Source organism: Tyto alba, unplaced genomic scaffold, assembly GCF_018691265.1.
Source record: "Tyto alba isolate M040663 unplaced genomic scaffold, T.alba_DEE_v4.0 Super-Scaffold_13, whole genome shotgun sequence".
Lineage (NCBI taxonomy): Eukaryota > Metazoa > Chordata > Aves > Strigiformes > Tytonidae > Tyto > Tyto alba.
Window position 1 is genome coordinate 14,573,224 of NW_024881275.1, and position 17,771 is coordinate 14,590,994.

A 17,771-nucleotide genomic window follows, 5' to 3' on the forward strand; every position below is an offset into this window, starting at 1 on the left:
AAGAGAAACTAATGCACACAAACAAATGACTCTGTGATGATGCATCTATTGAAAAGAGACACAGTTTTTTGAAACCTGCTCTGCTGGCTATAGTCATACTCATGTTATCGTGACCAGTTATCTAGACTAACCAAAATGTAGTCATACAGCTGGGAAAGGGTCACATGAAAAAATACAGGGTATGAGGAGAGGGAGATGAATACAGACACAAAAGGTAATCAAGGATATGGATTTCACTAATAAAAATAATGTTTGGGTCAATTGTTTCAAGAGAGAAAAAAAACACACCAGCATGGCAGATCGACAGGACAACACTGAATATGTAATTCCTACAGTAAAGCAAAAATAGGAAAGTTAATTGTCCCATTCCCTGTAGTAACACCAGATTAACACAAATGGTTAGCTCTTTCTGGGAAGAAAAGATGAATTTCAGTTGCCACTGAAGCTGGAGTATAATCTATTTCAGCTGTCTCTGGCTTGTTCCTCCTAGTTCTGTTAGCTCATCCACTAATAATCCCTTGGCCTTCTTGATGGTCTTTGGCAGTTATTCATAGTTAGTGAACCATGGCAGTTTAACCATTTTTTGCTATTTCAATTTAGTTCACAGCTGTATGGCATCACTGAGAACTAATCTGGTGCTCTCAATATAGAATTTTGTAAACAGCTCCTCCTAATTTCCAGATCACAGAAAACTCTTACAACTTTCCTACTGCTCTTTATTCTTTCAGGCAGTGAAGTTTCCCACACCACTGGCAGCTAATGCTAAGTGTGGCCTCAGATTCAGAGATTGTCCATTGCTCTGAACCACATGCTGCCTCTTATACATTCTGAGCATCCAGAGATCAAGGTTTCTTCAATGACTCTCTAATTTCTGGCATTCACATACTGACATGCTCAAATCATTAATAATTTCTGAGACTTTAAAAGCTACTCCAAGCTCTTCTTTTTCCTTTCAGACCATCAAAGCTAAAAGTAAACATTCAGAGAGTTTTGTACTTCCGCTTAAAAAAAAAAAAAATTAAGTAAAAAAAAAACCCAATTCAAAATGCAGATGATGTTCAAAAAAACCTGAAATATAAATTGTAAGGTTTGTGGCTGTCTTTCTTGGGAAAACCATGTTAGTAACAAGGCAGTGTGTGGAGTTCAAATGTGGTATGCAGATGGAAAGTTTAATAGGTGTCTTTAAGTTCCATTAGATGATTTTACAGCTTGTCTCTGGACAACAAGGGGAAGTGGGCCATTAAAGATGTCATGTTAAGAAAGAACCATCTGCCAAAGCCATTAGAGGCTGGCTGGTTGAATTAGTGGCTGGAGTTTGTAGCCGAGAGTCCCCATGCTCATTTCTTTGTTTCAGTCACCAGGAATTAACAATATGATGTTTAAAAAAGAAAGCAGTGTCCATTTAGCTCAGCAAAAGGTATTGGAAGTTCAGATGGGAAGACAAACTGCTTGCATTTTTGGGATCATATTCTGACAAATAGGTTATATGTCAAAACCTCAATCCCAGGGGAGCCTCCAGGATTGGTGGCAGAAGTTCATAGATTTGAATTCCTATCTGGGTATTAAATCTAGACCAGATGAATGTAGACATTTTAGAGAAAAATGCTGGGGACATGCAGCAGCCAAACAAAGCCAAAATATAAACAAGATATTGTTCACTGCCATTTTATTCAAGAATATTATGAAAGTCAAAATACAGCTTTATATGAATTTTCGTTATAATTAAGATGAAAAAAAGTCAAATTAATATGTAACTACTAAGCCTGATCTTCAATATCCTGTATTTTTTGCAATCAGCCACACTACTGTGAAGGCAATTTTCAGTTTTAAATCATCCAAACTTTATCTGTGATTTGATTCAGTCTATGTTTCCATCCTATCTTTTTCTCTTTGCCTACAAGACACAGGTCTATCATCCAAGACATACTTTCTGAACAAGTAAGGGTGTATAATGCACTACACTAGAAGTTTTTATCATAACTGATTTTGTTTGCCACACTTTCTGTTATCTCTCCCCAAAGAGTCACCTGCCTGTGTCTCCCAGCACTGCTCCAGCACTTCTGATTCTCTGTCAGGTATGTGATCTCAAGAGGAGGTTCTGAAAGAGGGGGGCTGCCATCCACCAGTTACAGCGAGGAACATTTTGGCAGGGTCTGTGTCAGGCTAGTTTGCCATCTGCATTAGCTGTACCTAGGCTCCATAAGGACTCTGAACCTCACGACTCAACAGGAGGGATTTCCTTACCCTTTGCATCTTCAGTCTCTGTGTGAATTGTTCCAATTCAATTTCCTTCTGTATGTTTCTTCCATGCAGTAATTAATAAGGTGAATCTTGCCATTGAACTTTTTTAAGTAACATTTTTTCAACATCATATTAAAACCTCTTTTGATAATACCTTTGATGGTGATAGTTTAAGTGATCTAAATCACTCATCTGTGACACAAGGCCAATACTGTTCAGTATTTTCATTAATGATCTGGATGATGGGTCAGAGTGCACCCTCAGGAAGTCTGCAGATTATACCAAGGTGGGAGGAGCGACTGATACACCAGATGGGTGTGCCACAGATCAGAGAAACCTCTACTGACTGGAAAAATAAGCAGAGGGGAATCTCATTAAGTTCAACAAGGGTAAATGTGCAGCTCTACACCTGGGGAGGAACAACCAAGGCACCAGTACAATCTGGGGGCTGAGGGGCTGAACAGCAGATTTGCTGACAAGGACCTTTGCATTCTGGCAGACCAAACCGACCGTGAGTGAGCAATACACACTCATGGCAAAAAAGGCCAACAATATCCTGGGCTGCCTTAGGAAGTGCATTGGCAGCAGGTCAAAAGAGGTTATCTTTTCCTTTACTCAACCCTGGTGAGGCCACACCTGAAGTGCTGGGTCCAATTCTGGGCTCCCCAGCAGAAGAAAGACATGGACTTAACTGAACTGAATCCAGCGCAGGGTCACAAATATGATGGAGGACTGGAACATCTCTCATATGAGGATAGGCTGAAAGGTAGGACTCTTCACTCTGGAGAAGACTCAGCGGATCTTCTCTATGTGTATAAATACCTGATGGGAAGGAATGAAGATGAGGGGGCAGATTCTTCTCCATAGTGCACAGTGACAGAATAAGAGGCAACGGACACAAATTAAAAAACATTAAATACCATCTGACCACAAGAAAACAACTGATTGCTATGACGGTGGTCAAACACTGCAACAGGTTGCCCAGAAAGGATGCAGAGTCTCCATTTATTGACTGGACAACATGTTCTACATGACCCTGCTTTAAGCAGGGAGGCTGGAGTAGATGATCTCAAGAGGTCTCTTCCAGCCTAAATGATTCTGTGATTCTGTAATTCAGTCCAGTGAAGCTCCAACTGCCAGGATCAGGGACAGAGTACTCTGTGGGGGTCCACACATGGCCTGAGAACCCCAAGAGTACTCAATGTCTTCCATGCTGTACTCATGGCCTTTAAGGAACACCTTTACATTGGAGCTGCGAGGGAGCTATTTACACAGAACCACATTAGGAAGTGAAGAGGCCTGTTCTCATCTGCCAACCTGGAGCTGTACTGGAGATGTACTGTGCAACTCCCATCTGGAATTGTACTCCAGTAGCTGTAAGAGTACTTTGACAGGTGTGCTGGGTTTGAGTGAGTGGAGAGGTTTTTTTGGTAGCAGGGGAGGGGGCTACAGCAGTGGCCCCCTATCAGAAGCTTCTTAAAGCTCCCCCAGATCCAAGTCAACTCCACCTCTGCAATAATGTATTTAAGAAGGGACCTGAGAGGAGGAGTGAGACTTGTGAGGAGGAGTTGCTGCAGCTGCATGAACACCAAGGTCAGTGGAGAAACGGAGGAAGAAAGGAGGGGGGAGGTGTGCCGGAGCAGAGACCCCCCTGTATCCTGTGGTGAGATGGCAGGGTGCCCCCCCTCCCCGCCACCCATGAAGATCTACGGTGGAGCAGACACTGATTTATGGCCTGGGAGGGACCTCTCATGGATGATCAAGGTGACTGTCTCTGAAGAAGGCCAGGATCCTGTGGGAAGAAGCAGCTGGGAAGATTGCAGCATGCGGGGGAGTCCCACGCCAGAGCAGCTCCGGAAGGGCTGAAGCCGTGGGAGGGAATCCAGTTGGAGAAAGTTGGTGACCCACGATGGAGCAGTGTAAGGAAACACTGCGGCCCATGGGAGGGACTCATGTCGGAGAAAGTTTGTAGAGGACTGTCTCCTGTGGGAGGGCGACCACGCTGGAGCAGAGGGAGAAGTTCCGGAAGCTCCCCCCACCGAAGATGGGAGAAGCAGCATCACTGACTGCACCCCCCATTCCCTGCCCCTGTACCACTGCGGGGAGGAGGTAGAGATATCGGGAGCAGAGCTGAGCCCAGGAAGAAGGGAGGGGTGGGGGGAAGGTGCTCTCAAGATGTGGCAATGCTTCTCACTGTCCTACTCTGTTATGTGTTGTTAGTGTCTGTAATAAAACTATGTTCTTTTTTTCTTGCCCTAATGAATCTGCCTTTTGTCCATGACCATAATGGGTGATTTGCCCCTTCCTACCCTATCTCGAATCCCCAGTCTGACTTATTTTTCCCTTCTCATCGCTGGGAGGGAAAGGAGAAGTGAGTGGCTGTGTGGTGCTCAGTTGCCCCCTGAGCTCAAACCACAACAACAGAGTAACTTATAGTATCAGATCTAGACCAAACAGTACTGAATATAGACATCTTGACAGGTTCAGAGAGTAATTCCTTCCCCAACAGCAGGAGAGAAATGCATGTACAATTCCACTTCAGACCAGCAACACAACCTAGAGACTGGGAAGATTTTCAGGGGTGCAGATAAATTAGGTACGTGCTCAGAAATGTTTTTATGTACCTTGGTGAAGGCAAATATGACTCTGACACTGGACAGCTTGTTTTCTCATTGCTGGAAGAAGAGTGAAAGTCAGTTATCACTGGAAAAGTTTGTAAACATCTATTTAGTAGGCTGAGGCCAGAAATTTAGCAGGTGACATTTATATTATCACAATATGTAACATATATAAGACTGAAAAAGAGTTGTTCAATTTGAAAATGTAAGACTCCAAAAGCCAAACTATTAGAAAAAATGAGGACTCTGAATTCTCTGAGTGAACAGGATTTTAATGAGATCTCCAGCTCCATGTATGGCCCCAACAGCTATATATCCCCATGATGTTGAAAGGCAGGTACAATTCATTAGCTGTTACTATTTCAGGTGAGCTTTTGTGGGTTAGATTGCAGGATGAAGCAAGAGATGAAATACCTTTCAAAGGTGGCTCTAATTTTTTTTGCAGGATCTCTGCAGTTGCCTGACACAGAACTCTGCCAAAGCAGAAATCCAATTTTGTTCTCCCATACTACATCCCCCCCTAAACTGGGTTTGGTGCACTACAATGGTATGGTGTATGTCTGAGGATCCCACCCGTTGGGAGAAATTTTCCCAGACCTTTAAGACAGCTTTGACTAAGCAGCGAATATAGACTGCAATTGGCGAAAAGAACTGGGCTTTTTTCTGTTTCTCTATTTTGGCCTACACACTCTGAACTGCTTCCAATGACAGAAATAATTAACTTAATGCTCCCAGTTATGTCATATAGAATCAGCCTGCCTTAGAAAGGTTTTATGAAAGATTCAGCTTATAGATTCAGAAATCTCACTGGAAGTCAATGACATGTGCCAGAGACTGACTCTGTTCCCTCCATATTTATAAAACCCAACCTGATGATAAAAAATGGCAGGGGAAATTGCACTACCAACAAAGGAAGATTCTGATACAACATGCATAACTTTTGTAAATTAGCCCTATAAAAACTCACATAAAGAAAAGCCTGCTCAAAAATCAAGGAAGGTGTCACTGCCACTACCATTTACTCTCAGAATTGAAAGATTTTAAAATTCTATTTAAAGAGGTACTATCAAGACATATTTTAAATGGAATGAAAAGAAGTTGTGTGTGTGTGTTAACAGCTGAGCCCTCACAATAGGAGACATCATAGGATAAGCTAGGACAGATGACAGGAGAGATAACAAGAAAATCGTTCATTTTAGCTGAAGGCTACTTTTCATGTGACAATTTTTTTCATCTTGAATATTTATATCATTGCTTGCTTTACTGTAATGCTTCTCAGTTCATGTGCAAGCAGCTGTGGCTTCAAAATGAAGTCCTCAGTGTCTTGCAACCCAATTGTCTGCAGGAGGCATGGACTATGCAAAACTAAAACTTTCACATGAGTGAATAATCATGATTTCTTTGTGTCAACAAGCTTCAGTTGTGGGGTTTTTTCTCTTTTGCTGCTGTTGGTTTTTCAGAAGGCAATTAAACTACTATGCCCTTTTTTTTACTTTCTTGACGCCTGTTGCTGTGCGTTGGGACAGTTAAAAGTGTTTGTGAACTCTGCAGCAAAAATATATACTGTTAGCTAACTGGTAATCAGCTAGTTCAAGTTACAGCACAATCTGAATACTAAAATGAGCACTGATTCTTATTCAAAAATTTTGAGTCTGGATGTGAGGGCTACTGTGACATAAGGACATTTTAAAATATGTCTGTTCAAAGAAAATTTGTGAAGCATTTGAAGGAACTGCAAGTGTAAATGAAAGACAAAACTGGCATAAAGTTTTAGATCCCTTATTTTCACTTCAAAGAACAGAAGGATGTATTTTCGGCCCAAAGCTTCCAACTGTTTTCTTCATCACCAGAAAAACGTATAGGCATAAATTCTTAGGGCAACCCAAAGCAGGAGAAAACTGAAACAGCGGGACTGTCATCTGTGAGATCCTTATTCTTGCCAGAAGCCCTGGATCAAAGGATGTTCTGACACCTCTGACACAATCTCTACCATGTGGATTGCTAAAAGCTAGGAAATAGCACCTTCCCCTTTTCTTACATTCTTCTCCCATGGACATCCTCTATTGGGTTGGATGGACCCTTGCTTTGAACTTTAAAGCCTCTCTTCTGCAAACTGTGTGCTCAAAAGCCATGGATCTGGAACCAAATATTCAAAAGACTGCAATCTTGTGGGTCCTGAGTAAACAAACACCTAGGCAATACCTTTCTCTGATTTGCAGTTTTAATTCCTCCATAAGCTCTGTCAAGCATTCTCCTAGAGGGCTAGAAATGCATGGGACTGGCATATTTCTAAAGTCTTTCAGTTTTCATTTCCTTTACTCCTCATGCATACACAAAGCTAGGGGTTTAGGAACAGATTGCGAGTATTCTTGGAATCACTGACACTATCCATTTCTGGATCCACCAATGAATCACTCTCTAATAAAAAAAAAATTACTTCTATTCAGAATTTCATATCTGAATAGCTACTCATACATTATGTAGGCTACTTTGATTATCTCAGCTTTGATCTCTTATTTGACAAATGGAATAGTAACATTTACCTTGCTTTACAGGGCTCTTCAACAATTAGATTTTAAAAAACACCAATCCAAAACCAAGCCTTAAAAATCCAAGAGAAAGGCAGCCATTGTATGCAACTAATTTTAAAGTACATAAATTCTAAACAAATGTATTGTTTTAATGCCCAAATATTCACTGGCACTTTTCTAAGAGATCTGATGTCATCCAGTGTGTGGTTTGGAAGTGTATCCACTGCTGAGTACTATAGCTTCAAGCTTTAGGGATTTGTCTATTAGAGGGCTGAGTTATTTCTTTTAAGGCTGATTAGAGCTGATTCTGTATGAACAACAATTACCATTATTTCACCATACTAATGTTGATAGTATACATTTATTGGTAAACTACAATGTTTCTCAATTCAGCTGAACATTGGTTTCCTACAAGAAAAGCTACTTCTTTCCATATCCATATGAGTGCTTTGTCTTTCAAAAACAAGTTGTTCATTGCTTTCCCTTTCCCCTTCCAACTTTTAACAGACTCTGATTACTCCTTTCTTGATCATCTCCAATTCCAGATGTCTCAGCAACCTTCTTTCTGTTTCTCATGAGTCAGAATGCCATTGATGCACATTATGAGAAGGAAATACAAGTTTCCACTGTATGTTTTCAAGCATATAAAAGGGCACAAACATGTAACTCACTGTGAGATGGAAAGAAGGAAAGTATCCTCTCTGTCAGCACTGTCGGTAAAGTCTGTTTCACTCTGTACTGTGTTGCTGAGATGCTCTGATCATTTGTCAGGTCTTTACTAATATCTGACTTTGCCATAAGTGAGTTTTTCTGCTCAGTCATACAAAACAGTCACTCACCACTGCCTGCATTTACCCCCTATTCCAAGGATTCTAAGCGTTGCTCAGATTTTCTAAGTAAAGCAAAGCTTTTGCAAAAGGAGACTCATGAAACACTACAGAGATCTGTGTTTTAGGAAATTCCTATATCAGTTTGCATGTGGAAGCACCAACTACTGTGGTGCACTATCTGCCGGAAAGTGTCTTGTGCCAGTCTACAGGGAAAATGGAACAATTTAGACCTTGGCTTCATGGTTTTCTCTACTTGAAAACAATTCTTTGAGGTTAAATGTGTAACAAAAAGACTTTGGGTCTTGTACAAACAGTGTCAAACACTGAAAATTATTTGATAGTTCCACATTCCATATGCTGCACATTTAAGTTTTGTGGTACATGGCCTACAATAACCAAAGAATTTTTACTATAAGCGTTCATTGCTGTGACACAGAACTTACAACTCAGCCCAAGAATGACTGTTGTCAAGCTGCAAAACCCTTCTCTGGGGACACTGATATTAATTTAAGTTACAGCGTAACAGCAGTTGCCTGGCATCTCACAGCGCACTGCTCGGACACATGCAAGTTACATTAACCATCAATGGGGAAGAAGGCAAGGTTGTTGCTTTAATTAAGACAGCTTGTGCAGTTCTGTCCACATGGCTGATAGAAGGTAAGAATGAATATAATTCTTTTACATCTCTGACTCATCGGATTTCTTTGCAGGACAAGTGTTTGTCCTGTCATAGGTAAATTAATAAGGCTGGCCTTCATCTTTCAGCTTCAAACACCAAAAGGCATATGCAGAATGCACCTTTTGTTTCCTTTCTCACTGCAAGCAGTTCTTGGACTGCATTGACTGATGGGTTCCAGACAAAACTGCCCAACTTATGGGGAAAATAAGACAAACAATTATGCCAGCAGCTACATACGTTAAAAGGCGAATGAAAGAGAACACCAATGGAATTCCAGCTTCTGTTGTATATATGTGCAATTCCAACAGTCAACTAGTAAGTAGATCTTCGTGGGAGTAACAGTGCTGAAGAGAAGTACCTTGAGGGCAGATGGGCACCTTGATAGAGTTCTACAGTGCTTAAAACCCGTGAATATGTTGTACATGTCACATATACAGTCACAGGACAGTTGTTTTAGGAACAAGCAAACAAGTCACGTAGAAAAGACAAGCTTGCATGCACCAGTGGACTGAAATACACAGCTCACAATTATCAAGTGAAAAAACCACTTCACTCACCACCTACAGACGTGCCTTGTGTTGGTCGTATTTACAGAAGTGTTTGCATTGCAGCTGTAGAAGGCCAGCAGCCAGCACTTAACGACTTCTGCTTGGATCTCTCCAGGATGTTAACTGGGTATGAAGGCATTTTATCCCTGCTTGGATAGACTCATAGAAGCACAGAGAGGAACAACTTACCAAAGCTTTTAATTTTTGTTTTTATTTTCCTAAAGTCAAGTGGTTCCCCAGCATGTAGCAGTTGGCAGTGTTAGAGCACACATACCCACTGCACCATGGGGCTGACAAGTACCCATTTTTGTTCTGTTGTTCAAGTGTTTTCAGCTACTTTATTTTCTACCACTCAGTGTGGATCTATACACACACACATACACTTTGAAAGCTTCTTCTGTGCTGCTTACTTTTTGAAGTTTCTATTAGCAAGAATATTGTAGGAAACATGTTTTGGGAGTATCACATCACAACTGGCTAATATGAGCAATTCTATGCTCAAAATCCATTTTTGACAGGAAAACTATCATCCATTTAAAAATATCTTCCTCATTATGGAAACATAAAATTAAGAAACATGTTTTACAGCATGTTTTATAGTTTTACAGCTAACTAACATTTGTGTAGACTCCCAAACCATTTAATGGAGTATTTCTTGCTTTACCAATGCTGGATGTTAGCTGTCATCAGCAGCACATGCCTGGTTTAACTAGATAAAAAGCAATAAGGTATATTACATGATGGTGAGGCAACGTAAAGTAAGGTCCATTCTTGTTATACATGTTCTGATTGAAGATCCTGATGATCCTCAGTACACAAGTACCAGTAAAAACAAGAAGGATGGTTTATATTATTGCTAAGTATGACTACTAAGCAAAATAACCGTACTGGCTTGAACATGGAGGTATTCTGATAACTGGCATTCATACCGATTCATATACTACCAGATTCACACCTCTGTAATAAAACAGGGTTTTATCCATTAATTTTGAGGTCACTGAATTTGAACTGGTTGAATTATGACATCTAATAAGTAATTGGTGAGTTGCATATAAACCCAAAGTTTTTGCAGGTACTCTCCAGTGTTAAAAAAAAAAAAAAAAAAAAGTTAAGATTATATGACTTAAGGGTCAACTTTAGACCCAATCCCCACCTTATTAACCTCAATTTCTTTCTCCTAGGACAATTCTAGGCTTGCTCCAGCTGAACAGTGACAACAAACTGTGAATCTTGTGTGGTTGGTGGTAGCTTTGTAGGTATGACAAAAGTTATCATCAAACTCTTCTCCATTAGTGAGCCAATGATGATGTGAACCTGCTTTTAAGAGTAATTCAGCTTTTTCTGTATGTAGAAGATAATCAAGCTTAAATGTGTTCCATTTTAATAAGTGGTTGAATAACTCTAATGCAGTCTTGTGGAACAAAAACTACAAGCCTTGGTCAGCTCTGCTGAGGACAAAGGGACAGTGAATAAGCAGGAGTGTACTGTAGAAAAGTTGTTCTAACAAAATGAATGTTGCTTTTAATGGTGCAAAGACTGGCTTCTGCTTTTTTCTTGTCCTCCACCTCCTAAGCAACCTTATTTGTTTGTGTTCAGGGTTGCATCAACTTACATTTTTCAAAACAAAAGGAGACTGTTGTCCTTCCTACTTTATGCCTGTTATGTGTTAAGTCTACCAGGACTCTCATCATCCTTAATAATCAATACAGTAGAAGGAATACAGCTACCTTCTTCAAGATCACATCAGAGTTGAGATTTCAAGTTGTTTTCTTCAAGGTACTGTATGTATAGCTAAGGCACCAAGTATTGATAATCCCCTGCATGAGGGAATACAGTAGCCCACATACAACAGAAATAGTGAACCCAATGACCACAAAGTTAAAGAGGAGCCACTCTAATACTCTGAAATAAACTCCACCACGATCATTGTCCCCAGATTTCACTTTTTTGGTATGGCCTCTTCCAATGTAAACACATGCAAACGTACTCATGAAGAAAAGATAAACCATAAAATGCAGTCATGTAGAAAAGGATTAGTCATGTCATGTGCAGCACTACCAGTGAGTGTTCATCTTTAGACAGTGGTCAAACCAATCTGGTGCAGGAAAATCAATGCTAGCAGGAGCCATGCTAAACAACAGATTTTCTCTGGGAATAATTTTTCTTCCCATAATCTCTTGCTAACTTCTGTTTTTCCAAGAATGTAAACACCTCAAGGCAGAGAACTTCTGCATAACTAGGCACAGAAATGTACTACTACAGTTATCTTTAATGGTAAGCACATAAGTGACTTAATGACACTTAAAAATAATACTGATCAGAAAGTTTGATGATTTTCTCTGCAGCATTATCAGAATGAACACTGCACATACAAATGTTTCAGATTACCTGAATACGACATTCTTGATTTTGTGTTTCAAGAGTAAAGAATCATAGAATCGTTTAGGTTGGAAAAGACCCTTAAGATAATTGAGTCCAACTGTAAACCTAACACGTCCAAGTCCACCACTAAACTATGTCCCTAAGCACCACATCTACATGTCTGTTAAATACCTCCAGGGATGGTAACATAACCACTTTTCTCGGCAGCCTGTTCCAATGCTAGACAACTCTTCTGGTGAAGAAGTTTTTCCTACTACCCAATCTAAACCTCCCCTGGTGCAACTTGAAGCCATGTCTTCTCATCATATTATTTGTTACCTGGGAAACAGATTGACAACCCACCTCACTACAACCATTCCGGTAGTTATTGAGAGCAGTAAGGTCTCCCCTCAGCTTCCGCTTCCCCAGGCTGAACAACTCGGTTCCCTCAGCTGCTCCTCATAGGACTTGTGCTCCAGACCCTTCACCAGCTTTGCTGCTCTTCTTTGGACACACTCCAGCATCTCAATATCTTTCTTGCAGTGAGGAGCCCAAAGCTGAACACAGTATTCAAAGTGCAATCTCATTAGTGCCAAGGACAAAGGGACAATCACTTCCTTAGTCCTGCTGGCCACACCATTTTGATACAAAAGCTCACACATGGATTTTGTCAACACAAAGGGGTTTTAACCATGTATTTTTTAAGTACATACTTGACTTTCCTCCAAAAAACATCTATAAAAGATATAAGGATGTCATTGAAAGGGAACTAATGCATTTTCCCCTGTTAAGGTTTCTAATTTTGCTCTATTTACATTTCCTATGTGAATCTAGAAGGCCAAAATTCTATTTGAAAGGAAGTCGCCAAACTTAAAGGCAGTATTGGTGCATATACCTCTGGCTGAAGCCAAGACCTTGTCCTTGCTTCAGGCTTTTCCAGAAGTTCCCTTAGAACCACACTACTGCAGCACTCCAGCCGCTGCACAGTGAAGTTAAATGGAGACTGTAAACTTATTTTCATATATCAGTGACTACACTTTATTCTGATGATTGTTACCATACGTCTGGGGCAGCTGAAGACCCCACTGGCATATGGCTCTTCCCTTGGCTAGATTAAAACATAAAACATGTCCCAAAAGTACCAGCGTTGTCCTCAAAAGATTGATCTTGAGGATGAAAATACTTAGTGGGAGTAAGGACTATCATGAATTTTGTACAATATTTCTGATCTTAAATAACAACTTAAATTTGGCAAAATAAATGTAGGCAAGAAGTAGCCACTAAGAAAGCTGATACTCATGAATCTTATTTCATTAGGGTTCCAAAAAATGAACCAGTCATTATGATCTGTAATCGCTACTCCTACAGACATTCTGCTTTACAGCATACCAGACAAAGTCTGTTTTATAAGGTTTCAGATGAGAAGCTATCCTCCTAGCTCATCAGGGAAATGAATAAACACAACACCAGAATGCAGACTACTCAGTTCAAGTTCAAGGCAAAGCATGTTCACAATATCAAATTTCCCACACTTTTGAGCAGGGCACAAGCTCAACCCCAGTATGCCATAGACTCAACACGCTGTAGACATCAGCCGTGCTGTGAAGGTAGCTAAAGAGAAGAGGTCACAAGTTCAGTTAGGGCAGAAGCTGTGGTCGTGGAGTCGCAGATCCTCTGAGAGACTAAGTTATGTCCCTTGGCATATGCAATCACAATGTGCTGGAGCGCTAAAATCCTACAGAACAAGGGATCTGGCAGCTACAGGACAGAGCACTCCAGTTCCCACATGGGACACCACTTCTTGCAGGTGTTCCATAATTCTTTCTTCCTCCCAGAGCTGTATCAGTGAGCAGAGATCCTGAAACCTTTCAGCCTTTGCAGAGCCAGTTAAGAGATCCCTCTCCCCATGGGCTTTCCCTTCACCATTCATGGTACCACTTAAGTTTTTTTTTTCCTTTTTTTTTTTTTTTTTTTTAAACTTTCTGTAGCATGGGAAATGGAAGAAGAGATCTGCTGAGACCTGCTTTTCTACATGTTAGTAAAAGTGCTTTTTAGCCCCTAATGATTGCTGTAATACAGAAAATCTGGCATGAGGCATTAGTCTTCTAATATGCATTCTCTATGCAAGGTAGCATTCCTTCATATCATCAGTGAGAAATCCTCCTCGTGGAAAAGCAGAGAATGTGCTAAGGAATTTGCACTTACTTTCTATTACATATATTTTCTATTATCATCAGAACTAGACTGAAGAATGGGTTAATTTATATGTCTGAGCTGGAAGCAGACCTATATGCTTCTCAAATGGCACATCTAGCATCAGATCAAGGGGGTATACTGGGGAAGGCAGCTGGAGAAGATAGCTTTGGGAGCAGTCACTTGTCAATCAACATAATGGGGCTTGAGGATTGCCTAGACTACGCCTAAGCTTCAGTCCCTATTCTTATATAAGCAGAATGCGTAGACTAATCAATGCATTTTAGATACCAGACAAAAATAGGGAATCAAATTGCTCCAAAGTATAATCAGCAAGAAAGTAATACAATGCTGAGAAGGACAGATAGATAGCTAACTAGTAAACTGTATCACTCACCATACAGATGAGGCCAACATGTTTTTTATCAATCTTCTTTGATGGTACTCTTGAAGCGTACTAGGTTTGTAGGTTGATTGACCTACCTGATTAGTTTACATAGAAGCATCTGTTAGATCCTGAACCACAGGAACGGGAAAGCAGGGAGAGAAGGAGGAAGCTCTGACATATAATCTAGTTGTAAAATATCTCCCTGGTATTTTCTAGGCCTGTATATTTCAAGACACCAAACCTTCAAAGAGAATAGCTGTGCTGCTGCTATAACTTCGCTGTAACATACATATATGCACAGAATTCACAAAATTTAATGACTAGAGGAAAGCTACAGCCATACAATAGTCTACGTCTTACAGAATTTTGTTTATTTAATTGGCACAAGAGATTAACTCAAAGCTCCTGGCAAGCACATCCATGCTGAAGAAGGGACCAAGGAAGGGCAGCAACAGTGAAAACAAGACAAACTTTACAAAACAAAATTATTCTTTAGCCCAAATCCAGCTTTGTTGTGACAAGTGTAAAGCTCAAGCAGAAATCATTGTTTGGAATTTACAACAGTCTTCAGCTGGTAGTCTACAGCTATATGCATCCACCACAGGGTGACTGAATGACCAGTTAACAATCAGCAATCTGACCCCTCTCTTCAGTCCCTGGCAAAGCTTTGTCTTAAAAAGAAAGAAAAAAACCAGCTGTAGAGGTTGTACATTTTTTATTGCAGGGCAGGTGTGCATGAAGCAATGGTGGTTCCTAGATGGTGGAATTGCAATGGCTAAGAAGAATGAAGAAAAAGTATACATAGCAAATGCCAGCAAACACCACTTTGCCCACACTACAGGCACCTCCTACTCTGGAAGAGCAGTAAGACAGGGACAGTTGTAAGACAAAGTCAGTAATGTCAAACACTCTCCCCAGATTTCTACAGGCTGTATTGTGAAGAGGTCTTTGCTCATTAAAAGTGGTTCAAGAGTCTCTATTCACATCTGCCAGTCAGCTGCTCCCCCAACCCTGCAGAAAAGTGCCCCAAGTGGTAACTATTATTACTGGCTAGAGAACCAGAAAAATTCTACTACAATATTAGTAAGAAACAACTGAAAAAGTTTAGTTCTTGATTTAGTAGTTGTTTTGAATCACATCCACGAGGGCCCTCTAGAGTCTTGATCTGCTTTTGTAGATGTAGTGTGGTGACATATTGGGCTCCTCTTGGAGTATTAAAAGTAGCGTCACACATATACTCTGTGCAAAAACTCTGAAGCTGCCAACTACCAAAATTTACTATTTAAACATGGACCTGGCAGTGTATTTCTAAAGATACATTACTTTTTCAGCTGAAGTCCTAGGTTTTAAACACTTTCATTTTGATTCAGCCATAACTAGGTTATTTGATTACAGTAACTTAATAACCTTTGAAATTCTCCTCTGCAAAAACTCTCATAGCTTAGAAGTGATTTTGCACTGCCATTAAATGCCAAATTGCAGCCTCTTAAACTGCTTAATCGGTTTCTAATCAATTTAGCTCTTGTTCCTGAAGCAGCCTATCAGTGCTGAAATTAGAACTACGAATCACAGAATAATTGAGGCTGGCACAGATTTGGGGAGGTCTGCATCCCAGCTTTCTGCTTTATATAGCCATCAGATCAGATGAGGTTGGTCAAGGTTTTATCCAGACTACTCTTGAAAATCCAGAAGGATGGAGACAGTAAAACCACTCTGGGCCTCCTCTGAACTGCTTTATTGCCCTCATTAGGAAAAGCTTTTCATTATGTCAAGTCAGAAAAGAAGTTCATGTTCTTGTTTATTTCAGCAGAACTGTCTGTCTTCTGTCTTCTCATTTCAAACTATGGACCTGATGAAGAAATCACATGGTGATGTTCTCTGGCCTGTGTTATGCTAGATGTCAGATTATAATAAATGGAATATTCCCCCGTGGTCTTAAGAATCTGGATATAATTCCCAGAAACTCTTAAAACAGAAAAAAAAACATTCAATTCACTGAAAATCCAAACAAAACAGAATTACTCCCAATTTAAGGATGCAATAAGGAGGAGAAATAAACCTAGGGCAACTGAAGTTGTCTTGTTTGGGAACTGGGGCCTGAAGGGAGCACAGCAGTAAAGAGTTTTCTTTTTTTTTGACACTGGCCAAACATATATGGCAAAAGCTGACAACTGCAGTTCACCAAAAACTCCAGCTGTCCCAGGGATCTACTGCTTCCCATTCCAGATGATTTCTTCATTCTGATTACCAAAAATCACAGAGATAAAAAAAAGTAGGGGCCAGGGGTCAGAAGGTACTTTTGAGGCTATGGAGTATTTAGCTTGTCCATATAAGCCTGGGAAATATATCCCTTGAAAGATGTTTAAATTGTGAGACTACTAGATGCCTAGAAGAGCAACTAGTATTTACTGAAGAAAAAGAGTTTACCCTAAAGCTACAAAAAACTCCAGCACACTACAAAAAGTCATGCTGGGGACTAATATGGACATCTTCACCAGAGTGGCCTGAGCAGGCATAGAGACTGACCTCTACCCCATTCTGTTCCTGCATTCCCACTCAGTGAGGGCTGAGACAGGTCTAGGGTGTATCTGTGGTTACACACAAAACATGTTTCCAGAGCTGTCAGCTTCTCATATGCCTTAAATTCACTTAAAATGGATATAGGAAATTGAGACAAAAGTAAATAAGAACAGGGCCATAATAATGTCTAAAATCCTCTAGAGGCTGTGAGGCCATTTTACAAAGACAGTCCTTAAAGATTTGCTATACAAAGAAGTGGTCCTAATATCCAGTACCTGGTTTTGTCACCCGCATGCAATTCTTGACAGCTCTTCTGTTACCATACCAGCTCCCTTTCCTCCCGCCAGCCAGTTTAGTATTAGTAGGAGAGTGGCTGGAGGAAGGAGCTTTTTACCAGCAAATAAACAGACCAGAATTACTGGAGAAAGTAGAGAAGAAATAGCACCAGGCCATAGGAAGTAGAGAGACTGGTAAGTGGCCAGAGATCATTGTGCCAATGTAAACAATGACAGGGTTAATTATAACATTCAGAACAATTTATAACTCAACTGCATTCATATTTTTTTAAAAACACAGAGGAACAACAACAAAAAAACACACACACGAAAAAGCTCCCCATGCTTGCAGACAGACCACATTTTCTGTATATGCAAACTGCAAGAGCACAGAGTAATACCAGAATACTCCAAGATGGAAACTTGGTATAATGAAAGCCTGCAGAAATACCAATGGAAGCAAAATCACATACTTCATTGCACCTTCAATCCGTCTTCAATTCAAAAAATCATTCACCCTGAAGAAACAGAACCAAAAATGATTGAGAAAAAAAAAAACATTTTTCACTACACAAAGTATATGGTAC

General features: G+C 40.3%; 1 protein-coding gene across 9 annotated transcripts in view; it reads right to left on the bottom strand.

The window, feature by feature from the left end:
* The window catches only part of MOB3B (MOB kinase activator 3B), a 133,817-nt gene that overhangs the window by 43,283 nt on the left and 72,763 nt on the right, over positions 1-17,771 (bottom strand). The window contains exon 4 of one of the 9 annotated variants that reach the window (XM_042787636.1): positions 15,088-17,702. The exons of the other annotated variants lie outside the window; for them this stretch is intronic. Within the exon in view, the coding sequence (XP_042643570.1) occupies positions 17,698-17,702 (5 nt within the window). The 3' untranslated portion in view covers positions 15,088-17,697. Of the gene's footprint in view, positions 1-15,087; positions 17,703-17,771 lie in introns of those variants that run through there. 9 annotated transcript variants of the gene reach the window in all.